General features: G+C 52.6%; 3 protein-coding genes across 4 annotated transcripts; 1 reads left to right on the top strand and 2 right to left on the bottom strand.

Annotated features, from left to right (window-relative positions):
• Positions 1-8,115: 8,115 nt before the first annotated feature.
• VAT1 (vesicle amine transport 1) lies at positions 8,116-16,410 on the top strand. The gene is made up of 6 exons (XM_050985689.1): positions 8,116-8,460; positions 9,195-9,402; positions 9,729-9,899; positions 9,987-10,076; positions 10,971-11,212; positions 12,201-16,410. The coding sequence occupies exons 1-6, from the start codon at positions 8,131-8,133 to the stop codon at positions 12,300-12,302; spliced, it is 1,143 nt and encodes a 380-aa protein (XP_050841646.1). The 5' UTR covers positions 8,116-8,130; the 3' UTR covers positions 12,303-16,410.
• A 236-nt stretch (positions 16,411-16,646) lies between these two features.
• On the bottom strand, positions 16,647-23,096 carry LOC103821580 (uncharacterized). The gene is made up of 5 exons (XM_050985672.1): positions 22,784-23,096; positions 22,105-22,208; positions 18,284-21,193; positions 17,743-17,951; positions 16,647-17,274 (listed from the first exon to the last, which is right to left on the bottom strand). The coding sequence occupies exons 1-5, from the start codon at positions 22,959-22,961 to the stop codon at positions 17,205-17,207; spliced, it is 3,471 nt and encodes a 1,156-aa protein (XP_050841629.1). The 5' UTR covers positions 22,962-23,096; the 3' UTR covers positions 16,647-17,204.
• A 279-nt stretch (positions 23,097-23,375) lies between these two features.
• Positions 23,376-26,404, bottom strand: IFI35 (interferon induced protein 35). 2 transcript variants are annotated; one of them, XM_050985690.1, is made up of 9 exons: positions 26,246-26,404; positions 26,093-26,167; positions 25,732-25,899; positions 25,309-25,416; positions 24,868-25,012; positions 24,525-24,655; positions 24,171-24,360; positions 23,795-23,901; positions 23,376-23,673 (listed from the first exon to the last, which is right to left on the bottom strand). In XM_050985690.1, exons 1-9 carry the CDS (start codon positions 26,258-26,260, stop codon positions 23,482-23,484), a joined length of 1,131 nt encoding a protein of 376 aa, XP_050841647.1. In that variant the 5' UTR covers positions 26,261-26,404; the 3' UTR covers positions 23,376-23,481. The 2 variants fall into 2 exon arrangements, with proteins under 2 accessions (XP_050841647.1, XP_009094735.2); XM_009096487.4 differs by having other exon boundaries at positions 25,732-25,887; positions 26,246-26,403.
• Positions 26,405-26,409: the final 5 nt, after the last annotated feature.

The following is a 26,409-nucleotide window of genomic DNA, read 5'->3' as shown; positions in this document are numbered from 1 at the left end:
GAGGATTGGGTCCTGGAAGAGATAAAGAGCACTGCCACACCTGGTTTTAACAGCTGGCCCATTATCAGAGGATATCCCCCCAGAGTTATGAGGGATGGGTCCTGGAAGAGATAAAGAACACTGCCCCAGCTGTTTTTAACAGCTGGTGACAGAATACATACTCCTGGTTACATCTTACATTGCAATCACAGACAGTTAAATATCACTCTTCTGCACTGTAAGATATATAGTTGGTTTTTTTTTGAAGAGATGACTCTGACTAAAGCAGCTGTGATGAAACACTGCCAAACACCTGTTTGTGGATAAAGATACAGCTTGTTCACCCTTGATTTTATCAAAGATTTTACTGCTTGTTACAATCTCAGCTGTTTTATCTTCCATGGATGACACAGAACAGTCAGTGATGATTCTACTTTATGGCTGTTATTGACTGAGCTGTTTCAGGGTTTTCCTCTGTTTCATTTTGCTGACATAGGTACATGACTGTTTAGAAAGGTGTTATCTCAACTTCCTAAGATGGTTACGTGGTGTATTGATTACATGATGTGAATTTACTGATTTTATAATAGGCATCATTCATAAAATGCTGTTACTGTATTTATAACCAGCTTCTTATATGCTTTAACATCTTTTTGTGTAATTATCTAAAATTATCTATACATGTCATTTCAGGATTCTTTTTTCTTCTCTAGCCACTTATGCATCTCTTAGACCAGCTGAGCTCTCTGGTTAGTCCCTGCACTGGCTCTGTGGTTTGACCCAATGCAGCCTCATAATTTTAAGTATTTTTCAGAGTTCCAAGAAAAGAAACCTGAGCCTTGTTGAAGCCCTTCTCCAATCTGATAGTCTGGTGGTTTTCCCCAGTTATTATTACAGAAGCACTCCAGCAGTTTGCTGTGTTTGAAGCATCTCAATCCTGAAGGAGACTTCAGAGGGATCCAACTACTGGATGGTGTGATTAGTCTTTAACCCCAAGGCCTTTACTCATATCTGCTATTCTCAAGAGCCTTGTTTTAAAATGTGTTTAGGCAATTCCCTCCCAGATGGAGCCTGAGCAGTGGCCAGGTGTTGGCTCTACTTGGATGGAGAATTTGCCAACCAACCCAAATGTTTTCTGCATCAAAACTAGATTCAGGTCACTTTGACTTGACAATTTGACCCTTCATATATGATAGCTGAACCTATTTTTAGAGTAAGCTTGGGAATTATTACCTGGAAATAATTATCCAAGCCCTCACAAAATTGAGGGCTGTTTGCAGACTCTGGGATGATGGTACAGTATTTCAGAGATTCCTGTTACCTAATTTCACATGAATTACTAATTATGTGTATTATCTGAAATATTCTTAATTGTTGTACCTGACTTATTGCTGATTGCTGTCAGTTTCTTGTTCACTATATGTATTGTTTTTGCCTTGATGTTTCTTCATGCAAATGAGAAGTTTATTTAGCACAACAATCTATTCTGGTGGTGAAAAACAAATGCACCTGTGTAAACAATGAAATTTGTCCCATGAGAACCCACAAAGGAACAATATAAATGTATCTAGAGAGAGAAAATTTGGTAGAAATATAAAATATGAATGAACTGAGTTTCACTGTATTACTGACCAATTAGGTTTAACACAGTGCCTTCTGATATTTCCTGCAAATATGAGCTTGGTGAATAAAGAATTAGCTTTCTGCATGAAGAAAATTGACTCTGGGCTGATTTATTCCAATAATAGAGATGCAGCAAAAGAATACAAGTCAGCAGCAATTAGGAAGGTTAAAAAAAGAAAGAGAAAAAAAAATCCCAGCCAAATCCCCTTTCATGTGTCCAGCCTGTTTACATTCTGGGCTAGAATAATGCTGATCTGACTCACTGCTGGCATTAATGAAGTTTGCACCTCTGGATGAGCAATTTAATTTATCTCAGCAAGCCAAAGCTCATTATAACAGTCCATAAATGCTATCAGATGAAAGCAGCATCCTTCAGCAACCTCAGGGATTAAAGCAAGGAGGCATTCAAGTGCCAAGGCTTCTGCTGGAAAGGCTGCAGTCAGAGCATGTGTGCAGGAGGCTGAGGAAGCACAATGCCTCAGTTACTGCTGCAAATTTCTGTGTGCAGACAGGGATCTGAGCCTCTGAAGCACTCCTCTGGAGGTGTGAAAAATGTGTATTTTATGATTGGGAATCTTAAAAAAAGGGCCCTTGGACAGCAGCAGAGGTGGTAGTGCTGCAGAGAAACCCAGGTGTGGAAAACGCCAATCACTCTTTTTTAAAGATTTTAATGATAATAAAATAGATAAGAAGTTTAATGATAATAAAATTGTTATAAAAATAGAAATGTAGTTAGAGTTATAAAAATTTGGACAATTAGGATTTAGGAAAATGTGAGACAATAGAAACAAAGAGCTACAGACAGTCCAGGTACCTCTTTCTGGGCAAAATTAGCACGAAAAAGGACCCACATTAACAGAGGATTAACCCTTAAAAGCAACAGCCTGTTGCATATTCATACACCTCATCCATGATGCATCAATTCCATTCAAACACAGGATTCTGGCTGGGCAGTGTCAGCTTCTTCTTCTGAATCCTGAGGTGTCTGCAGGGCTGAACGAGGCAGGAAGAAGTTTGTTTCTTCTGATAAAAAAGCAATAAATTCTCTTCCTCTGAAAGATTCAGGTGTCCTGTGGCTGCTATCTCAGTGTGAGTCCTTTCTTTAGAAAAAAAGTATCTTACATAGCATAGTTTCTATTTTAACATTATGTTATAACTTAAAACTATATTTAACACACTACTAAAAAAAAATTAATACAGCATCACTTTCTAACATAACACATATAATATAAATTTTAATATTTGCAAAAAGCCAATCATAAAATACACATTTCTCACACCAGGTCTTGATCCAAGGCTCAGCCACACTGCCCAGTCCTGCCTGCTGTACCCCAGAAAGCCTCAGCACACAGAGGCAAGTCTGTGCATTCTCAGTGTGGTAAAACCCACTGAGCAGATAATGGGGTTCTCGTGGATGCACAGCATGTGGATGTGCTAAGCTGTGATTTTGGGACTATAATTGTCAGCAAATTATTGATGCTGTGGCACAAGGCTGAAGTTAAGGAGACTGATTCTCATTTCACACGATTTCTCCAAGGACTGCAGTGGAGAAAGTGCCTCCTTCCAGAGGAGGATGCTGCTCTGTGCACACAGAATCTGGAATCTGGCCCCATGCCATCCACAGCCTCTGCTGCTGGGGCTGTGCAGGGGAAGGGGCTGGAGAATTCCCACTGCCTTTGTGGGAATGCTGCTCTGTGCTGGGAGGATTTCTTCAGTGAGCTGCCATCCACTGAGCTTCAGCTAGCACTTGACAAGTGCCTCAATTTGTCTGTGATCAAAACAGCAGCGCAGGGAGCTGCAGCTGTGAGTGGCAGCTGTGTCTGAGGGGTTCTGTCAGATCTCTTCCACCTGCTGCTCTAGCTGTCAAATCTAAATGTCATTTACTGTGATACAGGCACAGAAAGTGTCACCAGGAGGCCCAGCACTCCTGGTATGTGTGATGCAGGTGGGATCTTGTCTGTGTGTCCCTCTCTGTGCATCCTAACACGCTGCATGCAACGGGGGAAGAAAAGGCAGAGCAGAGGCAGGAGGAATCTTTCTCTGGGGTTCCCAACAAGTCCAGGTAGATGGATGGAGGTCAACACTTGCTGTAGAGCCAGGATACCAAACTGCAGAGCCCTGAAAGGGTCCCAGCACCCCATGGGGGCTGACTGCAGCCCCAGAGCTGCTTCCCAAGTCCAGCCCCTGCCCTGGCCTGCAGCTTGGGCAGGATGAAAGGAGCATGGGCAGCTCCAGCAGAGCAGGAGAGGGGGACGGTGGCGCCAGGTCAGGGCCAGAGCTGGACTGAGGAAACCACACCTGTGGGGTGGAGCCACCCCTTGTGCAGCAGCCAGCCCCTGGCCACAGTGGGGTCTCAGGGAGCCCTGCCCTGCAAGGTAAGGACTTTGTGGGCCTGATCCTCTGGGGTTGTGTCCTGAGACAGCCCTGGGAGCTGGCACAGGCAGCTGCTTGCTGACAAGAAAACTGCTGCCAGTTGGGTTTTTTTATCTTCTGCCTGATCATTGTTCAAATGTCCTTGAGAGCAGAGGAGAGGGAGTGCTAGAGCCCTTGGTAGAAATAAAAGAACAAGGAACAAAGGGCCAGGCAGGGGAGCTGGCACTGCTCCTACTGTGGCACATCCTCCTCAGCCCCTTTCAGGGGATCAGGGGGGACTGCAGGAGGCTGGGAAAAGCAGGACAGCAGGAAAAAGCTAGACAGCAGCTTACAGAGAGGTGCAGGGCTGCTGGAAAGCTGAGTGCCTGGCAGAGGGAGAATGAGAACAGCTACCTTGGTGTCCTGTGCCCACCTCTGGCTGTAAATCACAAGTCAGCACCATTCAGAATGGCAGCAAAAGCTCACATTTGGGGAGCTTGCTGGGCTAGGGCAGTGAGCAGCAATTCCACTGGGAGAGATAGTTTTGTCTAGCTAATGCTGCCAGTGTCCTGTCCTGCAGTGGGCAGTGCCCTGATGTGCTGGGGGTCCCAGCAGCTGATGTCCCAGAGATGCAGAGATGCAGGCTTCATGCTGACCCCATTCCCAGCAGCTGATGCCCCCCCTGATGTGCTGGGGGTCCCAGCTCAGGGTGTGCCAGCTGCACATGCCCAGCCCATGCCCTGCACACCAGCAGCTCCCAGACTGCTCCCCAAAACATCCTCACTCACACCAACTTCAGAGCAGCAGCAGCAGGCCAGGACTGACCTTAACCCTGCTGCTCCAACACAGTGAGAAAACCACCCGAGCAGGACACAAAGTGACGTGGGGAAGGGTTTACAGGGACAATGTTACTGACTGAGCTGATAAGAAAAAACTGACTCAGAAACAGGAAAGAGACCAGGGCAGAAAGAGAGTCCTGCCCTTCCACAGGGGCCTGCTGCTGTACAGAAATGTCCCTGTCCTGTCCAATCTGCTCCAGAGCTTCACACAGCTGGAGCAGTCCCTCAGAAGAGGGATCTGACTTCCCAAATCCACTGCCTTCACTGACCACTCAGTCTCTGGGGATCATCCATGAGCTCTGGGGTGGATAGAGGCTCCCTTTGGGCCAGCATCCACCTTTGGTTTCATCCACCACAAGAGCCCTGACAGCTATGAATATAAATCACTGAAAGAAGTGAGGCTAGGAAAGCTCCTAGGAAGAGCAGGATGTCCCAGATTGCAAGGCAGATGTATTCTATTCCCATCTGTATGGCAGGTGTCTTGTGTCAGGTGGGCAATTCTTCCTCTCTCTCTCCCTCTGAGCGATCACAATCACTCCTCCCTCAACAGGGGATACCTGCTGATAACAGCCATTGAATGTCACTGCATGGCTGATAAGAAAGTAGCATCCCACTGGGAGATGTGAGCCCAGAGGGAGGAGCCAAGCATTCCTGCTCAGATAGAATCTGGAGATTCTGGAACACCAGCACGGCTTCTCCACTGGATTCCCAGAGGAACAGCAGCTGCCTCTTCCATTGGATCTTTGGAGGAAGACACCACCCTTTTCTCCAGGATCCCTGCTCCAACAGAACCACCCCTGACACTGCAGGAGGGCTGCAGCCACAATTCCAATGGGACTGCTGCCAACACCCTGACCCACGCGGTGTCAGACTGAGTTCTGACTCTGTCAGTGTTGCTCTAGTGCATTGCATTGTTTTATTTTATCCTTTTTTTCCCCCTTCCCTGTTAAAGAACTGTTATTTCCTGCTCCATATTTTTTCCTGAGAGCCCCTTAATTTAAAATTCATAGCAATTCAGAGGGTGGGGAGGGTTTGAATTCTCCATTTCAGGGGAGGCTCCTGCCTTCTTTAGCAGGCACCTGGCTTTCAGAACCAGTAGAAGATAGAGGATTGTTTTGACTGCTTCTTTCTAATCTGGGCTGTGGGACATGCCCACAAATCAGGAAGGCACATCTGTATTTCTCAGAGCTGACCAACAGCAAACAAAGGGTGAAGCTGTACTGTGATCCTTCCGTGCAACTGGACATGATTTCCTCCTTGTTCCCACTGCAGCCACCCCAACACCCATAAATCTGCCACACACCATGAGCAGCCTGCCCCAGGCTCTGTCCTCCTGCATCCTTTCCTGTCTTTGTGCTACTCTTCCTGAGCAGTCCCAGGCGCTGCCAGGGTCAGGGCAGCCCAGCCTGGAGCATCCTGCAGGACACAGCCACACAGAGCTCCTGCAGCCCAGCCTGGAGCATCCTGCAGGACACAGCCACACAGAGCTCCTGCAGCCCAGCCTGGAGCATCCTGCAGGACACAGCCACACAGAGCTCCTGCAGCCCAGCCTGGAGCATCCTGCAGGACACAGCCACGCAGAGCTCCTGCAGCCCAGCCTGGAGCATCCTGCAGGACACAGCCACACAGAGCTCCTGCAGCCCAGCCTGGAGCATCCTGCAGGACACAGCCACACAGAGCTCCTGCAGCCCAGCCTGGAGCATCCTGCAGGACACAGCCACACAGAGCTCCTGCAGCTCAGCTCAGCAGCTCACACTGGGCCTCCTGCAGCCAGCAAAGGCCCTGGAGATGCCAGTGTGAAAAGCCCCAGTCACTTGTTTTTAACATTTTAGAAGTTTAATAATAATAAAATGGTTATAAAAATAGGAATATAGTTAGAGTAATAAAAATTTGGACAATTAGGATTTAGGACAATATGAGGCAATAAGAACAGAGAGTTACAGACAGTCTGAGTACCTCTTTCTGAGCAAAATAAGCCAAAAAAAGGACCCACGTTCACAGAGGATTAACCCTTAAAAGCAACAGCCTGTTGCATATTCATACACCTCATCCATGATGCATCAATTCCATTCACACACAGGATTCTGGCTGGGCAGTGTCAGCTTCTCCCTCTGAATCCTGGTGGCATCCTCAGGGCTGAGCGAGGCAGGAAGAAGTTTATTACTTCTGATAAAAGAGCAATAAATTCTCTTTCTCTGAAAGATTTAGGTGTCCTGTGGCTGCTATCTCACTGCGAGTCCTTTCTTTAGAAAACTATCTTACATAGCATAGTTTCTATTTTAACATTTTGTTATAACCTAAAAATATATTTAACACACTACTTAAGAGACTTAATACAGCATCACTTTCTAGCACAATACATATAATATTCATTTTAATATTTGCGAAAAGCCAATCATAAAATTCACATTTTTCACACATTTTGCTGATCCGTGGGCCAGCCAGAGCTGTCACAGTGCTGGCAGTGCCCTGTGCAGGATTTTGCTTGGCTTGGGAATGACACAGAAATTTCCCAGCACACTGATTATCCTCGCGGTGGTTTGTGTTTTCTTTTTGGGCTTGGATATTTTTCTGTTTCGGGGCCTCTCTGATTTGTTCGCTGGAGCTGTCACCCTGCAGTGACTGCGGGTTGTTAGGGATGGGCTCATCAAGATCAGATAAGCGAGGCGTGGATTCTGTTGAGCTCTGCACACACAAAATGGCACCGAATGGGCATTCCCGATGGAAATGGGAGTGTTCACACATTCCCACTGTGATATCAGGGACCGAGCATGAGCTCAGGGAGGAGGCTGATGTCTGCTGGCAGAATGAGAGGCTGGATCCAGCGATCTGTCCGCACACGCTGCCTGATTTGTCTTTAGCTGCAGGATTAGAACTCAGTTCCTCCCTCCGACCTCTGAGGAGCCCGAGCCTCCTCCCTGCCGCAGAGCCGCTGAGCTCCCCGCAAGTGAAGTGTCAGGATTTCCGCACTATAAATTGTAAAATAACTCAGGGAAATGATGCTCCAGCAAAACTGCCATTTCTACCATGCTCCCAGGAAGGACGCCAGCAGCAGTGTTGGCTCGAAAGGAATCATTTAGGGAAAAAAAAAAAAAAAAAAAGAATAGAAAGAATATAAAGACAAAAAAAGGCGGTGCGGAGGAGAAGATGCTCCGTGGTGGTACGGCAGGGGGAGCGGGCCCGGGGGCTGGCCGGGCTCACCGCCACGCCCGCCGCCGCCGCCGCTCCGCGCTGCCCCGCCCGAGCCGCTCCGCCCCCGCCGCGCCCCGGCCCTTCCCCGCCGCCGCCGCCGCCGCCGCCGCCGCGCCCGCAGCCGCTCTCGCCGCTCCGCACCGCCATGTCCGCCGAGCCGGCCCCGGCCCCCGCCGCCCCCGAGCCGGTCCCCGGCCCCGAGCCGCCGGCGGGCGGCGGGGAGGCGGCGGCGGAGCACCGGGCGCTGGTGCTGACGGGGTTCGGCGGCTACGACAAGGTGAAGGTACAGGCGCGGCGCGGCGCGGAGCCGCGGCCCGGGGAGGTCTCGGTCAGCGTCCGCGCCTGCGGGCTCAACTTCGCCGACCTGATGGCGCGGCAGGGCCTGTACGATCGCCTGCCGCAGCCGCCCGTCTGCCCCGGCATGGAGTGCGCCGGCACCGTCCGCGCCCTCGGCGACGGCGTCCGCGACCGACAGGTGAGGGCGGCCCGGCCCGCCGGCCCCGAACCGCCCGGGGTGCGGCCCCGAGAGTTCCGGTGGGCCCCGGCAGAGCTGAGCCCGCTCAGGGACCCGAGCCAATCCCACTCGCCGAGGATTCGGCGGCGGACAAAGGCCAGGGACAAAGGGGCAGGGCGGGCGGGCATCCCCGGGCCGGGCTGAGGGGCCGGAGCCGCGGGAGGAGCCGGGGAGGCCGTGCGCCTCAGATTCGGGAGGTTTTCCTAAGTTTGGAGATGCATTTTCCATGATTGATGCTACTAAGCGATTCCCGAAGGGTCCTGCCTCTGGGCAGGATGATGGCAAGGAGCAGCAGTAATATTTTTTGGTGTTTAGCTTGGTCAAGGAGGGCAGGACATGATCCTCATCCCTCTTGTGTTGTGGGGGATCCGGCATGAATCCAGTGGTTGGTGTGGGCAACCACAGTTTGGGTTTGGGTGCCACTACAAAGCCAGAGCCTGTGGTGCCTGTGGTCTCTGGGGTTCCTGGTGTGTGCCCGGGTCTGTGGTGAGAGGTTCTGTGCTGCAGCCTCCCGAGGAGGAGGGAGTTAAAGCAGCCGTGCTCTCCTGCCTGAGTCCGGGGGTGCTGCAGTCCCTGCAGACCTCTGCACAGAGAATGCTGTGGATGCACTAGCTCTGGCATACCAAGGGCAAGGGTCTGATGGCTTCTGTTAGCCTTGGGGGCTTGTTTCAGACCACCTCCTTCTCTGATTTTAGGTTGGTGATAAGGTAATGGTCCTGGCCAGGTCAGGGCTCTGGCAAGAAGTGGTGAATGTTCCGGTCAGTCACACCTTCCCAATGCCTGAGGGGATGAGCTTCGAGGAAGCTGCTGGTCTTCTTGTTAACTACATCACTGCCTACATGATTCTGTTTGACTTTGGAAACCTGAGACCCAACCAGAGTGTCCTCATCCACATGGCTGCAGGTAAGTAATTCTTGCCAGACCATGCTGAGACTCTTGGTTTCACCATGCAGCTTCTGAATAAATGAGATGGGTGAGGAAATTATCAGAAGGGGGCTGGACTGACAAAATGTCACCTGGGACAGATGCAGGCTTTGTGCTGACCCCATTTCCCAGCAGCTGGGTCAGTCTCTCCCAGTGTGTCCCAGGCACCAACCTCACCAGGCAGAGCCTCCATTCCCCAGGCTGCTGTGCTGTGTGATTTGGTACAGGCAGGGATTATTTACCTACTCAGAGGTTTTTCTGACTGCTGGGTTTGCTTCTAAATCTTTCATACTGCTGATTTTCAGGTGGTGTGGGAACTGCTGCCATCCAGCTGTGCAAGACTGTAGAAAATGTCACCATTTTTGGCACAGCATCTGCCTCCAAGCATGAGTCCCTCAAGGAGAGTGGAGTTGCTCACCCCATTGACTACAGAACCATGGATTATGCAGAGGAGGTCCGGAAGATCTCTCCTAAAGGTAAGATGTGTTGGAGGACTTGTGCAGCTCTCTTGCATTTCTTTCAATTGCAAAGAAACTTCTATTTACTTCCAATTCCCTCTCTAGGTGTTGACATTGTCCTGGACCCTCTGGGAGGATCTGATACGTCCAAAGCTTTTAACCTCTTGAAGCCGATGGGCAAACTCATCACTTATGGTGAGTGTGGGCAAAGTGTCCGAAGATCCCAGGGACTGTGTGCTGGTGGAATGGGATCCACACAGAAATGCTCCGTGGCTGTCAGGGACACTATTCCTCACTGTGTTGTAGTTCTTTTATTTCATGAGGCTCTTCAGGATGCTTTGGCTTGGTGAGGCACTGATGGGGAGTGAGATTTGTGCCTTGTCCCCAGAGCTGTGTTCACAGCCTTCAAGGCTCTTCCCTCCGTGGTGAAATCTCTCTTGGAGTAAAGCTAGTGCCTGCAGGGGAAGCTGGAATGTCCTCAGGGAGGAATACTGGCATAGCTGCTTTGTCTAGGCTGAGTTAATGCACAGCCTTGCTTTTCTTTTGGAGGATGTGTGGGAGATGAGGTTTGAGGCTACTGAATACTTATCTCTCCATTCCCCAGCCCTGGAACACTGTGATTTTGTCCCACGGACAAAGCCCTCACACAACCCCCAGTGGGATTCCAGACACTTGCAGCAGTGTGCTGCTTTGGTTGTCCCAGCCACTGCAGCTTGTGATTCCCCTGGAGAAGCAGGGCTGGAGGAGAAGGGGAAAGTTGTCCTGCCAGCCTGGCTGGATGTCACTTGTAACCCTTTCTTACCTCTGCCAGCCCTCCTAGCTGCACTGCTGCTGCCTTAGGAGGGCCAAAGAGAGTAGTTGTTCTGCATTTCTCATGTGCATTTTTGCCACATGAGTGCTGATAATCCAAATTCTGCTTATCTTGAGGCTGAGACAGGTGCCTGTTTCCATTGAGGGTCGACTGGGCAGGTTCTGCTGTGGTCAGTTCTCAGCTCTGTCCCTCACTGTGCCTGGTCTGAGCTGTTCCATGGGATGCCCATTGCCTCTTGTGTTGTGTTCCAGCTCACCTGTGGCTTGCTTTCTTTTCAGGTGTAGCAAACCTGCTCACTGGGCAGAAGAAGAACCTCATGGCTATGGCTAAAACCTGGTGGAACCAGTTCAGCATCACTGCCTTGCAGCTCCTGCACCAGAACAAGGCTGTGTGTGGCTACCATCTTGGATATATGGATGAAGAAGTTGAGCTTCTCAGGAGTGTTGTAGCCAAGCTGGTTAACCTGTACAGCCAAGGCAAAATCAAGCCCAAAATAGACTCTGTGTGGCCCTTTGATCAGGTGAGTCTGAGCTGGCATACTGGTACAGAGTGAGCACCTTGTCCATGGGGCCTGAACTGTTGAAAATATCTAATACCCATCTGTTCTCAGACATTCTGAGTCTGAGTTTTATTCCTTTTAAAATATTAAGGCTGAGTGAAGTGGCTGGGCTGTTGTGCTCCAGTGCAGGGGGCTGGGCAGTGCCAGACAGTCCCTGTGGAGCAGGGCAGGTGCTCAGCTGTGCTCCATGGGCAGCAGCAGCCAGGAGGGGGCTGGGCTGTACATCAGACTGCAGCATGCCCTGAGTGCTCTGTAGCCTGTAATTAAGCAGACAGATGGGAAGGTTGTTGCTGCCCTTCCAAGAGTGCAAAAGAGCCCAGGCAGTGAAGCAGAATGAGGATATTAGAAGGGAGCAGCAGGTTTTCCAGCAGCTCTGCTGTGCTCAGGTTTATTGCATTGATGTGTCCAGGCAGAGCCAGGCTCTTCCCTTGGGAATGCTGGGGCAGGATCTGCTGTAGGGGAGCAAAGAACTTAGTGATGATAGTCAGTGTTCATACCTGAGAACTAGTCTGATGCAAAGGCTTAAGGAAAGCTTTGATTCCAGGCCTGACCCAGGTGCTTAAAAATAATGATAAAAATGATACAATTCTGTGCATGTGTTGTTTTGTGTAGCTGGTGGAGGCTTTGTCCTGCTGGCAGGTGGCTGGATTCCTCCCTTTGGAGAGTGACACACACTGCACTTCCACATTTGTGTGAGCAGAGCCTCCTTGTGTGTATTAAGGTTGGGCTGTGTGAATTCTTGATAGTTTCCTATAGGCCTGCTGGGGTACTTGGCCAGGTCTATCCAAAACACACCTGTGCAGAGGCACCTTAATGCTTGGGACTGGCCTGAACTCCAGGAGAGCTGCCTCCCAGTTATCAGACTGCTCTGGGGGTGCTGAGGGGCCCAGGAGGGACATGGATGCTCTCTGCAGTGGCTGGGGGGTCTTACCAGACTCTTTGCTTCCAGGTGGCAGAGGCTATGAAGCAGATGCAAGAAAAGAAGAATGTTGGAAAAGTCATCCTGGTTCCTGAGGCACCCAAGGAAGAATCTAAAAAAGCAGAGAACTAAGGAGAAGAGATGAATGCAGATTATGAATTCATGGTTTAACTCCCTGATCTCTTTGGGACCTGGAAATGGACAGATCAGTATCTCCCATCTTTCACCAGTACAAGAACATCATGGTTATCATTCAGATGAGGTTTGCATGCTCTTGTTGTGACTGACCCTTTGCCAGATATGCCTCCTGCTCTCTCTTTTGAAGCCTGTTTATTTCATACTGCTTTCTAACCACTTGTTTCTCCACTGAATTTCCAGACTAACCTCCTTTTTCTCAGGCAGTGAGGCTGCAGCTTCCAAGCAGTTGGTGACTAACAACTGCACAGCCTGTCACTGTAAAGTCAAGGCACAATGTACTGTAACAACTGCCAAGTGTCTCTGCAGAAACTGAGCCCTGCTGAAGCGTTTGCACTGTCAGCTTTGGGAAGCCTGTTCAGCAGAGGGTTGGCCAAATGTAGGATGTTTTCTCCACAGCCAAAGGAAAACCACAGCTGGCCTAGTTTAATTTAAGCAGGGGTTTCTCTTCTGTTCACACTAACCCAGCTCTATTCCCTCTGCTTTTTGTAGGCCACTGACACAGCCAGATATTAACAGCTCATGTTGGTTTTGCCTTGGCCATCCTGGCAATTTGGAGTCTATTGCAGATCATACTCCATTTGCAGTCACTGCTCTGTGCAGTCTGTAAATGCCGTGACAGGCTGGGCTGGGCTATGTCTGACTAGAAAAGAAAAAGTTTCAATTAGATAACCTGATCCTGTCCATTTTCTATTTCCAAATTGTATAGAGAGATCTGAGCAGTGTCTGATTCTTAGAGACCATAAGGACTCAACTGTGTCTCAAACAACTGGAACAATTGATGTTGGCTCTGTGCTTTATTATGTTGGGCTCCAAGTTGGTATTGTTAGGGCTTCACCCTTGTCTTTGTATTTCCAAGGGCTGCAGTTTTGAATTGGACTTCACTGAGGTGGAAACAAAAGTATCCCCTATTAATGCTTTGTGCAGTGCCCTGTGCACTGAGGAGGTGTTGCAGTTTGGGAAGGAACTTTCAAGAGCCACTCCTGTGGGCTGGCTGCCCAGCAGCCTGAGCTGGCTCTCCCTGTGACACACTGGTTGGCAAAGCTGTTCCCAGGGTAGCAGTTAGATGCTAAGCAGCCCAGCTGTGTGTCCATGTGCCTCTCTGCCTGCACATTCTGAGCAGTTTTCCATTGTCTCCTAGCTCATCTGCTGCAGCAGGGCTTGACTCTTCTCCCCCTCAATCTGTCTTGGGGCTCCAGCACTGAGGGTTTAGGAGCTGCCTGGGATGCTCCTCCCTATACCAGAACTGTTTCCTCTTCTACTTTTCTTCCTTTGTGTGCATTTGGAAACAGAGCTGTGTAGAGACCCAAGCCCAGCTCTGTGAGCACCTCAAGCCCTGGGTGATGCTGTCCTTCAGCCCACCTTGAGCCCTGGGTGATGCTGTCCTTCAGCCCACCTTGAGCCCTGGGTGATGCTGTCCTTGCCACTGCACCCTCATAGCAGCTCTGGGCCACTCTGGTGCTGTCAGTGCTTACTTGGCATGGGTTGTAGGTGTGGTGGGCCTTTGGGCTTCATTTTGGATTTGAGATGGTAAACTCAAGGGCACTAAGAAGAGCTGCCCATTATGGAAGAACTTGTGCTTCAGAAGCAAAACCTTGAGATTAGAATCCTGCTTAACTAGCCCACAGTGAGGGCCAAGGGCTCAAGGAGGGCAGGTACCCACTGGGCACAGGGCTGGGCACACAGCCCCATCACCACCCACACAAGGCTGGAGCTCCTCTCTGAATTCTCCCTCAGTCTGCTCAGTGGGACTCCTGTCTGCCAGGGGGTTCAGGTGCTTGGGCTCAGTCCAGAGTTCTTTAGAAATGCACTGGCACAGCTTCCAGGGGTTTTCCCCTGGCTAACTTTAAATATTGCAACAATCCTGTTCCCTTGAATTCTCAGAGGAGTGCTGGAGTCCTCTCACAGATCCCTCTCAGTTCATCTCTTGAATTTCATAAACACAGGCTGATAGAAGTCTCAAGCACAACTTTTTACCTTTCTGAATCCAAAATCTTGCTGCTCCTTTCAACCTGCCCTGTTGTGCTGATTTAGATTGAATCCAACACTGTCTAATGCTGCTTTACCAGGTGTGAAAACAGAAGGACTGTCTAAACTGCTGAAATGGAAAGTTGGACTTGTTCCTCTGAGAAACTGGACTTCACCTTGATGCCAGGGCAGCATGCTCAAAAGGCACACAACCCTGCACATCTTCTGATTGTAAAAGGGAAAGCTGTTATGGTGTGTTTCATGGCAACATTCTCTCTCTCCCTGCTTTATCCTGAGCCAATCTCGTGCTCAGTGCCTTATGTGGATGGCCTTGGGTCAGGCAGTGTGGCAGGGCTCTCACAGCTCCCATCAGACCCCTCTGCCCTGCTGCCTCCTGTGTGCCACAGCAAACAGCATCTCAGTGCCTTCTGCTACATGACTAGGAAGTCACTGGGGCCTTTTCCATTCTGGCCTTTCAAAGTATTGCCAAAACACTGTTTTGACTCTTATTAGCTCTGTTTTGTGAACACTGGTGATGTTGTTGGAGTTTCCATGAGTTAGCTGTTCTCTCCCCAGGTGTTCCAGCCTTTCTGGGGCTGACCTGGTGCTTCTGTACCCCCCAGTCCACAAGACCTGTTGTAAAGCCCTTGTCTTTCCCAGGGCAGCTGCTTGGCTCCAGGGTGAGGCTTTATCAGCTGCTCCAGCCTTGGCTCTTTAAAAACAATCCTAGCTCCTGGCTCTTTTTGGGCTCACATGTCTTCTATGTAGAAATTCCAGAAGCCCTTATCAAGTCAGGAATGCCAAGCAGTTACTGCCTGTTCTAGGTCAGCACTGACTATTCTGTGTCTCTTGGTAGCAACAGTGTTTTGTACAGGAAGACCAAGATTAAATGTAACCTTGCAATCCTCTGCCCCTGCTCAAAGTTCTGCTCCTGGTGGGTGTGGTTGGTTGTGTTTTGGTTTTTGACTTTTCTTTTTTATGGGCCAGTTAAGTATAGAACCTGTGTAAAACAACTTCAAGTGTCTTAATCCAGTTAACCAGCCAGTTTGTGTACTAAGGACCAAAGCAAAAAAACCAAAACGAAACCCTAGGATAAAAATCATTCCATTCAATGTTCCTTGTTAAGGGCAAAGTTGTGCTACTGAGGAACTGGGAGATTCCTGTACTTAATCATGTGTGCCATTCCAGAAGTGCAATTTAATGTTTATTTTACTGATTGTCTTGACCCAAAGGTTGTGCCATGAGGAGTCCAAGTGGAAGTGTAAGGAGCTGATGAGTGGAGGAGGCACCCCCAGCCCTGCCTGCTGCAGGGGGCTCGGTGCCAGTGCCTCTCCTGTCATTGCTGTAGTGGCCTCCCAGCCTGGTGCTGCTGGTCTTGGACAAAATGCAACTCCTTTGCTATCACCAGGCAGCAGTTGCCACATTTTTGACTCTCTGAAGCTCACTTTTGTTGCAAGCTGACTGCAGGAGGGGAAGGGAGCAGAGGTGGCCCCTGCCCAGTGCTCTGGGCAGGAGTTCAGCTCTAGGTTTTGTTTCATACACCTGTATTAAACTAGAATGGATTGGCCAGGGAGAAGTAAGAAGCACTGTGTGTGTGAGGCTTCAGCTGGTGCAGGCTCCTGCCTGCTGACAGCTGCTGTCATAGGTGTTAAACCACTCAGCTTGCCTGAAGCCTCTGGTGTGCTGAGCCCTCGTGATGGCAAAGTGTTATTGGCAAGTAGTACATGAGCATGATGTGAAATGTGTTAGACTCTGAGTGAGCCTCTTGCAGCATATGGTCTGGTCTGTACTGTCTGAATTGTGTTGATTTGCAGATTTGTGATATGAGTGCTGCTCATCCTACAGACACATAGCAAATCTTTTGTTTAAAAAATATATTTCGCTTTTTTGTGTAACCAAGTTGGACAGAAGACAACTGTGTCACTGCTGTTTACATGACTACAATGTGTACTGCTCCTCTGTCAAATGTTACCATATGCCTTATGTGTTTCAAATGTTAATTAAAAGCATAACAAAACCTTCCAAAGTATGCTGCTCAGGTTTCTGTTGTGAACCCTCTGCCCACAGCACATTCAGCGGTAAAAGTGTAATGCTCCCAGCAGGAGGAGATTGCCTCTGCTCTCAGGGACAACTGTTAATTGCTGGCTTGAGTGTTCCTGACACTCATGCTGGAGGGCAGCCATGGTGATTTTTGTTTGTGAAGCCTTTACCTGGGCTCTGCTCTTCGTATCTGGGTGTGTCAGTAGCCAGATGGGACTGAAGTGGGTGCCTGGGCTGAGGGTAAGACAAGGCATGAACAGCCACCACCAAACCTGAGAATAAATCCTGTTTATTTGTCAGCATGGAGACTGTCCCTGGGAGGAGGCAGCTGCTGTGGGTGCTGAAAGCTGGTAATGTTCTCCCCCAGAGAGCACCAGGTCACCTGCTGACCTCAGAGCTGGGGCTGGGGCCTGAGAACTGTCACTAAGGACAGCTCATCTCCAACCCCAGCTCTGGCAGCAGCTGAGCTGGAACCTCTCTGCAGTGGCAGGAGGTGGAAAAGACTTCCAGAAGCTGGGGCTGGATGAGGTGCAGACCCCTGCCCAGGTTTGTGTCTGCTACTGGAAGCCAAACAGGGCTCAGGCTGCAATCAGCTCTGTGATTTCAGGACATGCATGCAGTTTCTGGGAAGCACTGATCCATGCTGAGGCCTGCATGGGGCAGGGACAGAGGTGCTGCTCTTTGCTAATGTGCAGAGTTCTGGCTACGTCTGGGGAAAGCAGGAGCTCTTTGAACAAACACCTGCTTTTTCCTGAGCTGTCTCTGTTAAGCTGCAGTTTTCTCAGCAGGAAAAGAAGGTGAAAGGAAGCCACAGGCTGTGGCTGTGGAGAATCACACAAGGCCCAGTTTATTGAGAACTGTGCCAACTTCATGGAGGTACTGGGCATCCGGGTAGCCATTCCTGTGGGGCAGAGAGGAAGCACTGTAAATCCTGCTGCTGTGCCACAATCACAGTGGGAAGCAGCCCTTGATTTCTGCCCCACCCTTTCAGAGGGGCTGAGAGGGGAAGTCCTGCCCCTGGGCTGTCCTGCTGCCTGCAGGCACAGCTTGTCCCCAGCACAGGCATGGGAAAGGCTCTAAGTGAACAGGGCCCACAGTTCTTGTCCATGGGGAATTACAGGTTTCCACACCACTTATGGATGTGGGACAGGCAAGGGCTTTTGCTCCAGATGGAGAGTGCCAGGGCTGGTCTGCCATGCCATAGCTGCTCTGCAAGCTGAAGCAAAGGGAAGCACCAACTCTGCCACTGTGGGAGGGTGGAAGAGCCATCCCTGCCAGGATTTGTTGATCTGGAGCCCATGGTTCTCTTCCTCTCATTGCTAAAAGTCCCACAACCATACCCAGAAGCTTAGGATGAGCTGGGCCATACCTGGCTTTGCCTCCATCCCAGGAGGTTTTGTGGGGGATAGGACCCCATGTTACTCTTTCTTCTCCATTGCAGGACTTGATCTGGAATGTTAGCCCACATTCAAATGCTTTCTTCAGCAGCTTTGCTATCTTCACCCCTTCCAGGGTTTCAGGCAGGAAGGCACAAAAATTCCCCCCTTTGTAAGGGTGTCCTGGGTGAGGGTCCCCAACCTTAGAACAGGAATAAGACATTTTAAACAATGGCTGCAGTGCTTTGCCTCTGAGGGGATTTCTAAGGTTTGTCTAGCTTAAAAACTACACCCAGGACCATGGTCCCCATGGGCTGATAGTCACTGTCAACTAAAGAGGTCACACATGCTCTTGAGAAGCAGCAAGCTGCTCCAAAACCTGCTGTGGAGCTTTTTGCCTTTTATAGGTTAATACCTCTGCTGCTTTGCCTGTGGGGCAGGGAGCTGTGGCTGCTCTTTTCCCTCCCAACCACCCTGACAGCCCCACCCTGTTTGGGCTGCAGTGGGATGGGGAAGCTCTGTGGTGGTACCTACCCCCTGCACTCCATCAGGGATGTTGTAAGCAAGCTGAAGTGTTGATCCCCCATAGAATCCAGGCAGGCTCTGAGACAGGGAGGAGATCTTCAGTGTCCCCAGGATATTGCAGTTTGGGATATCTGAGGATTCACAGCAAGCTGGCTGCATAGTGCCTGTTGCAAAACATGTCCTGCATGAGGTGTGACCACAGGAGCCCTGGCAGGTCACACCTGAGCCCTGGCAAGCGTCACACTGGTCCAGAGGGATGGTGCTGCTTTCCTGTCCAAGGCTGGGGTCTCTTCTCTGCTGTGATGGGAGCTCAGGCTCCTCCTGCTCATTGCTCCTGCCCCCTGGGAGCTGGGCCCTTCCCTGATCTGTGGGCTCTGCTGCAGGTGCCTGTTGGGCCACAGCTGGTGGTGGCTCAGCAGCCACGGCCCTGGGTAGCCAGGTGGGCAGAGAGTGAGGAGTTTCATCAGCTGCAGGGACTGGACAGTGCTGCTGTCCCACTGCTTCATTGTGGCCTCCTCTGCTCTTGTCTCTTGCAAACTGGAATCTGTCTGGCAAGACTTGTTTTAGCCGGGTGCTGTCAGGCTCCCCCAGGGACAGTTTTGTCTTCCGCTGTTCCTGGAACTCCCTCAGGCCAGGAGGGCTTAGCTTATCCCCTGTACCAAGGCTCAGAAGGCTGCTTCCACGTCTCCCAGCCCCAGAATCAATATAGCCCCTGGCCTCCTCCTGCCCCCAAACCTGCTGGTACCTCCAAGGACTGGAGAACCCCTTTTCCTCAGCCTCTGGCAGCCAGGAAGCCCTGAGCACACCTGGAGAGTCTATTTTATCAATGATGTTCAGGTGCTGCAGGGAATTCAGGGTGCCAGGAACAGCTAAATGCAGCACTGGGCCCTGGCTTCTGCTTGGCTGTATAACACTTGATTTCCCTGTACTCTCTGGTCCAGGAGACAGGGATGAAGACTTCATGGCACAGAGCCTCCTGGAGGAAAACATGTGGAAGGCCTCAGTCACTCCTGGCAGCATCTCCTTGGGGCAAGCAAGATAAAGCTTGTACTTGTCTTTGCTGAGTCCAACCTGGAAGGATTTTCCTCGCAAGAGACTGCACAGTTCACTCAGGTCACTGTCATCTGGACCAGTGACAGCAAGATCTGAGTAGCTCACACTCTGACACACCAAGTCAGGGCACTTCTGCACAAGATCTTCCACCTTCCACTTAGCCTGGAGCAGCCTTCTCCTGTCTTCTGCCTGCAGCATCAGCACTGTGCAGTCCCCAGCGTGACGCTCTGAGATGTGCACCCCTCCAGCCCTGCACAGCTCATCAATAGTGGCATGGCAGACATCTTTCAGGTAAAACCACTGCAGAGTGTCCAGGCTCATCTCCTCACTCACCCTGCTGATGTCTCCAGAGTTGCTGCTTTCCTTTGGCCTTGACAGGGAGAAGCTGTTGGACCGTCTCAGCACAGGGCTGGATGCAGAGGGTTTGCAGCCTAAAGCAAAAGAAGTCCATGTCACATCACAGTTGCTGTAGATGCCAGCAAGGGAGTGGTACCCAAAGGGACCTGAGCCTTTAGAGTCCTCAGGATGCTGAAAAGTGCTGTTTTCTTTGCCTGCAACAGGCAACAGCACCTTTTCTCCTGTGAGTCTGGCACCTCCTTCCGCATGGCCCCTTTCTGTGGGGTCGTTCTGCTGAGGCTCTGTTGCTGACCCCACAACTTTATCTGTCACAGGAGTGGGAGGCTGTGCTGACCCCACAACTTTATCTGTCATAGGGGTGGGAGGCTGAGACTGCTGGGTCAGTGCCCTTGGGTAACTCTGACCAGGAGCATCTGTCTCTGATGAATCTTTCCCAGAAAGCTGCACCTGTCCCACTGGTGGAGAGTCCTGATTCACCAAGAGGTCCTGGCCAGCCTGAGACCTGTCAGCTTTCAGGCTGCTGAAGTTGGCAGCTAGCTTGAACTCACCTTTCTGCTCCTGCTTGCTTGGGCTAAGTCTTGTGGCTGAAGGATACACAGGAGGTTTGGCCACCAGTGTAGCCTCTGTGGTGCCAGAGGGCTCGGAGCTGCTCAGCGTGTCAACCGTGTGTGCAGCACCTCTCCTGGTGACTGAATCCTCAAGGAACTGCTTGGCCTTGCACACATCAACAAGGTTTCCAACAAGATAAAGCTGCTTCACATCCTCGTGGCAGAGCAGCTGTGGATACAGCTCCTGCAGCTCACGTGTCAGAGCCCTGAGTGCCTGGCTGTCCATTGCCAGCCCTTCCTTAGCAATCTTCTCCTTGCGCAGGCTCACCTCCAGCTGCTGGTAGAGCTGCTGCAGGGCCAGGTGTGCCTGTCTCAAGGCATCTGTGTCCCTAGACACACCTCCAGATGGCTGGAGGTACAACACAGCGATGCCATCGCCACTGACATCCACCACATCCACGTGATGTTGGTGCAGCACACCCTGGTACTCAGCAGCACAGAACCTCTGCATGTACAAGTAAATGTCCAAGTCCATGGCGAGGGAAAAGTCCTCGAGCTTCCCCAAAAGCTCCACAGCTTCCTCACTCACTGGGCTCTGAGGTGATGGTTCTTTAGCTGTCATTTCCTGCACCTGGTCACAATCTGGCAGCTTTGCTGTCTCTTGTGATGACTCAGTGGAGTCAGGCACTTGCTGCTGATCAGGCATTTCCATCTCTTTGTCCCCACAGCTGGAAGCTGGCAGGAGGATCTGGCCAGTGGCTTGGTTCTTGAGGTTCAGGCTGCCCAGCAGGTCTCTGCTGAAGGTCTGCAGCTCAGTGAATGGGCCCTGGACTATGCACTGCATATTCTTTGAGTCGAAGCTGAAGTGTATATTGCTGTACTCTTTGTGCAAGTCCTTCAGGAGGGTTTTGCCCATGGGCAGCTTGCCATAGTCAATTGTCATGCTCACGTGTATGAAGATCTGCAAGTAGATAGGAAGGGAGTTAGAGAGAGCAAGGACCAAAACAAACCCCTTTCAAAGGCACAGAAGGCAAGCGGCCCCTGAATTACTGTGACACACTCTTCCACCTCTCTCCCCCAGCATAACTTTCAAGAGAGATGGTCCCTGACACAGACAGGACCAAAAGACCCAGACTAGGCAACTCCTTGACCTCGTGCATTTGTCACAAGTTTTCTGCAAACAAGGAATCAGAGGGCGAAATTGCACAGAGATATGGCACATTTCTACACACTGGGAGCTCTTCAAAAAGCCCAAACCCAAGAAATCCACTATTGCTTCTGCATCTGAAATGCAGTTGCTCTCTTGCCTTTGCAGAGCTTCAGCTCCAGATCTTCAAGCAGTTTTGGCACTACAGGCTTGCAAAAAGGTCTGCAAGGCCAGGCTAATTCCCATGCCCTTGTTTTTGGGGCTCAGACAGGCAAACATGAGACATGGCTACTGCCACGGTCTCTTGAGACTGGAGGAAGAGGCAAGCACTCTCCAGCACTCCCTAGACACCAGCATGTCTGTATGCTAAGCTTTCCTGAGAAGGAAAGAGGAACAATACACTGTGAATCCAGCTGATGACACAGCAGAGGCATTATCAGGATCCCCTGTGTGGCACCAGATGGACTGGGGAAAAGTGCCTGTTCTCTTCCAGCCTGACTACCCTTCATTTGACAGGCACAAATGCCAGATGACTGAGAGCACAGCCTGCCTGCCGGTCCCTGTGCTATTAGCACAAGAAAAAAAAAATCTTCATTTGAATATGAATGAGAATGGATTTAAGTGTAATTAAGATGAAAGAAGAGAGTGAGGTCTCCCTTCTCAAGCTGTCTGCCAGGCACAGAGTCTGTGTGGGAGCAGCTGGGGCTGCCACATCCCCTCAGTACCTCATTGGGGCTCAGCTCTGATGCATGGGGTGTCACCTCCAGCGGGTACTGTGTCTTCCCAATTGCCAGCACGTGGTTTTTCACCTTCAGGATCCTCTGGGCCACTGGTGAAAAAAGCCACCCAGACCTGTGTCAGGTCAGCCAAGGGACAGCAGTGGGGTGGGGGACAGTGGGACAGGGGATGGTTGGGCTGGGGACAGCAGGACAGGGGCGGTAGGACAGAGGATGGTGGGACAGGGGAGGGTGGGCGAGGCAATGTCAGGGTTGGGGATGGTGGGACAGGAGACAGCAGGAGAGGTAATAGTGGATGGTGGGGCTGGGGATGGTGGGACAGGGGGCAGCAGGACAGGGCAGAGGGGAGCTGGGGGTGGTGGGACAGGGATGAGGGGGGCTAGGGATGGTGGGAAGAACAGAGTGGGGCTGGGGATGATGGGGCAGGGCAGAGGGGGCTGGGGATGGTGGGAGAGGGACGAGGGGGGCTGGGGATGGTGGGGCAGGACTCAGAGGGGCTGGGGATGGTGGGGCAGGACTCAGAGGGGCTGGGGATGGTGGGGCAGGACTCAGAGGGGCTGAGGATGGTGGGGCAGGGACGAGGGGGTGCTGAGGATGGTGAGGCAGGACTCAGAGGGGTTGGGGATGGTGGGGCAGGCCAGGCCCCCGAGGGTCCCACGGGCATTACCTTCCGGCGCCTCGAAGGTGATGAGGGCGCAGGGCAGGGAGCCGGGCAGCACCCGGACGTTGGCAATGTCGCCGCCGCCGTTGCGGGAGCGCAGGAAGTGAATGGTCAGCTTGTCGGCCGCCCTGTCGGGAGGCAGCTCGGCGGGGAAGCCCTGCACCCGCACCGTGCGGCCCGCCATGCCCGCGGGGGCGGCTGCCCGGGCCCCGCCACACCGGGGCCTCGCCGCCCGCTCCCACCGCTCCGGCCACGGCCCCGACCCCGCCGCAGCGAGGAAACGAAAGCGAAAGCGGGGCCGCTCCGCCCTGGGCCCGCGGGAGGGCGCGGCCCGGCCCCTCAAAGCGCGGCCGGGAAGGGCTCAGCCTCCCCCGGCCCCTCAGAGCGCGGCCGGGAAGGGCTCAGCCTCCCCCGGCCCCTCAGAGCATGGCCGGGAAGGGCTCAGCCTCCCCCGGCCCCTCAGAGCGCGCCCCAGAAGGGTTCAGGCTGCCCCCGGCCCCTCAGAGCTCGGCCGGGAAAGGTTCAGCCTTCCCCCGGCCCCTTGCAGGCAACGCCCGGCCCCTCAGCGGCCCGGCCCCAACACAACAGACACGGTGGGTGCTCCCAACAGACACTTTTAATTTCCGCCGTGCCCGCGGGTCAACGGACGCACGGAGCTCCTCAGCCTCGGGCTGAGCCAGGCCGTAGCCCGTAGCCGGCCAGGACTAGCCCGTGTCCTCCTCGAACACGGCCACCCCTGTCTGCCCCGCTGGGACGTAGGCGAGGGCATCCACCTCGCCGCCGCCGCGGCTGGCCTTCTGGAAGTGGATCTCCAGGGCGTCCCGCATGGACTCCACGCTCAGCACATCGGGAATGCCCATGAGCAGGACGGTCCTGGGGCAGCGGGAAGGCTGGAGCTGGGCAGAGCAAGGGGTGAGGTGGAGAGCAGAGCAGGGAGAGGGGCTTCAGGAGCCCCCCCAGCTGTGCTGCCTCCACCCAGGCTGGGAGGTGCTGCTTGCACGGGGTTCAAGCCCTTACCTGCAGGTTAGAGATGTCTCCATTCATGCACGGTGATATTTTGACTTTGTATTTCCCTTTCCCAATGGGCACCTGGGTATGTCCTCTTTCAATTAGCGGCTCTGCCACTGCATATGGAGAGGAAAGCCCTGAGCTGCCCAGGTCAGCTCCAGGAGAGGTTCTGTCCCTAGCATAGGCACCAAGGCTGACACTACCCAACTCACTGCTCAGCTCACCCACACCAGCACAGTTCTGGGGGAGGCAGGACAGCCTGAGGCTCACTGTATCTTCCCTGTTCCTCAAACACAGCTTCCTCTGCTCTCAGGAGATTTCCCCCCAGAGCAGGTCAGGCTGCTCCACCCTTGCCAGCCACCCAGGCTCAGCACATTCCACACACCTCCATCCTGTGTGAAGGTCAGCACCACCTGGTCAGAGTCCTCCAGGAACTCCCTGCTCTCCACCTCACTGCCCCCATTCTTTGTCTTGCTGAAGAAGAGCTCCAGCTTGTCCAGCAGTGCCTCCTTGGAGATGTCCAGGCTGGGCAAGTCAGACACAAGGATGCTCCGGCTGCTCTGAGTCAGCCTCATCTGTGGGTGGCACTGGCCAGTCAGTGCCAGGGCAGGACTGGCCCCAGAGCTCAGGGGAGCAGAGCTGGGTGTGGCTGGTAGCAATGCCCTGGTCAGGGCAGGCTCAAACAGGGGAAGCAGCGTGCCCAGGGCAGCTCCATGGCATGGGGACCCACGGGCCCTACCTCCAGGGCAGATGGCAGCAGGATGTCCACGGGCACAGCCTGCACTCTCACTCTGCACTGGTCAAGCTCCTCCAGCTGCCCACAGCTCAGCTCCACTGTGTGCTCCCTCATCTCTGTGATCCTCTGGGCCACTGCAGGCAGGGAGAGCCCCCAGCACAGGGGAGTGACTGCCCAGCGCTTTCCAGGACAGGACACGGCACAGCAAAGGTGCTGGGGAGGGGGCACAGCCCCACACAAGGCAGGGAGAGGGGCAGTGCCAAACTCTGGCACAGGGAGGGGACACAGGGCAGGCCCCAAAACAAACGAGGACACCTGGCCAGAGCAGTGCTCTTGTCACACTTACCCTCTGCCTCCTCAAAGGTGATGAGAGCTGAGCCCCCTGGCAGAGGGGAGTGGATCAGTGGGGTGAGTATCAGCTTGTTCATGTCCTCCTTGTTTGCTGTGAGTCCCTTAAAGATCATTTTCTTTTCTGGCAGGGCAGACAGTACCTAGGTACAAGTACAGACAGCACCTGGAGGAGGCTGGACACTGCACAGGGCATGTCCCTGCCAATCCATGGACTAGAAATAAACTCATGGCTAAAATAAACTGCTGGAGAACCTCAGCAGAGTCTCTCCTAGTGTCTGGCTGTGCCTGGAATCCCAAAGCCATGACCAGAGCTCCTGGCCTTGGCAGAGGAGCTGTTCCAGTCATCACATAGTGCCCAGCTGCATTTACCTGCAGCTTCTCCAGCCAGGTTTGTGCCCTTGCCAGCAGACCCAAGTGCCCACACACACTCTGTTACCATCACAGGATCATTCCAGAGTTCCCTCTTCTTTAATTCTTCCAGTTTATTTTTCAGAACCTGCTTCTCCTGCCTCAGTCTGTTGTTCTCCTCCTTTATTGCAAAAATCTGGAAGGCAGGAAGAAAAGAAGGAAGTAAAGAGTGGGAAGTAGGGAACACCAGGACACAAAGGGCTGCAGTACACTTCTGTTCTGAGCACACAGCTCCAGCCCATTCTGCTCTTGACTGCCTGCAGCTCTCTCCTCGTTCCTCTCCTTTGAGGACAGCCCTCCCCTCACTGCAGCACTGCCTCACTTCTCAGGACAGGCCTTGTGTTTCCCATGAAACCTCCACCAGATCCCAGGCAAGTGATCTCTCAGCAGTGACCTGCATCATGCAGCCCCTGCCACCCTTCCAAACCTAAGACACCCACTGAACACTGACCTGGTGCATTCTTTCTTCATCTCCATTTAAAGACAGCTGTTGTTCTAAAATTTCATGAAGTTCCCCTCCTTTCTTCAGCTCTTGTGCCCTTTGCTCTGCAGCTTCCTTGGCTGTTTGTAGCTTTGCATTATCTTTCTCCAGAGCACTGTAAAGCTCCTGTGAGAAGCACTATCAGACAGCAAGACCCTGACGACACTGCATCACCCCCACCAGCCACCCAGCCCCGGCACAGGCTGTGCCCGTGGGAATGAGCCTGGACCCTAGAACAGACTGTCCTCTCCATGGGATTACTCCTGTCTGCCTCTCTGACTCCTAGAGAAGACACTCGAGCTGCTGGCCAGGGCCGAGCGGCCGGACCCACCTTGCACCGCTCGATCTCCTGCCGGAGCTGCTCGGGGCTCTGCAGGCTGTCGTCCTGCAGCCGGACGAAGGATTCCTAAAGACAGGAGGGGTCTCAGCCGCGCTGCGCCGCCCCCCGCCCGCCTCTCCCCGTGGCTCGGCTCTTCTTCCTCACCTCCTCCGAATCCATCCCCGCGGCCCTGGCGGCGGCACAGCCCGCAGCCCCGATCCCGCGGGGAGCCCTCTCCCGCTGCCGGGGACCCCGTGTCTGTCCTCGCCTTTCGCTTTCGTTTTCGCCAACTCGCCCCGCCCCGGCTCCTCCAAACCCAGCCCCGACCG

Source organism: Serinus canaria, chromosome 27 (assembly GCF_022539315.1).
Source record: "Serinus canaria isolate serCan28SL12 chromosome 27, serCan2020, whole genome shotgun sequence".
NCBI classification, from domain to species: Eukaryota; Metazoa; Chordata; class Aves; order Passeriformes; family Fringillidae; genus Serinus; species Serinus canaria.
The sequence above is the reverse complement of the archived record's forward strand: the minus strand, read 5'-3'. Positions and strand labels throughout refer to the sequence as shown.

Bases quoted from the DNA above. Each gene is read 5' to 3' on its own strand.
- IFI35 (XM_050985690.1), bottom strand. The intron at 25,900-26,092 runs GTGGGTCCGGCC...GCTGTCTGATAG, and splicing joins AGGAGATCGAGCGGTGCAAG to TGCTTCTCACAGGAGCTTTA. The intron at 23,902-24,170 runs GTGTGTGGAATG...CTCCATATGCAG, and splicing joins GACCTTCACACAGGATGGAG to TGGCAGAGCCGCTAATTGAA.
- LOC103821580 (XM_050985672.1), bottom strand. From the start codon at position 22,961: ATGGCGGGCCGCACGGTGCGGGTGCAGGGCTTCCCCGCCGAGCTGCCT. The intron at 22,209-22,783 runs GTAATGCCCGTG...TTTTTTCACCAG, and splicing joins CACCTTCGAGGCGCCGGAAG to TGGCCCAGAGGATCCTGAAG. The intron at 17,952-18,283 runs GTAGGTACCACC...TCCTGTTCTAAG, and splicing joins TCCCTGATGGAGTGCAGGGG to GTTGGGGACCCTCACCCAGG.
- VAT1 (XM_050985689.1), top strand. From the start codon at position 8,131: ATGTCCGCCGAGCCGGCCCCGGCCCCCGCCGCCCCCGAGCCGGTCCCC. The intron at 8,461-9,194 runs GTGAGGGCGGCC...CTCTGATTTTAG, and splicing joins ACGGCGTCCGCGACCGACAG to GTTGGTGATAAGGTAATGGT. The intron at 10,077-10,970 runs GTGAGTGTGGGC...CTTTCTTTTCAG, and splicing joins GGGCAAACTCATCACTTATG to GTGTAGCAAACCTGCTCACT.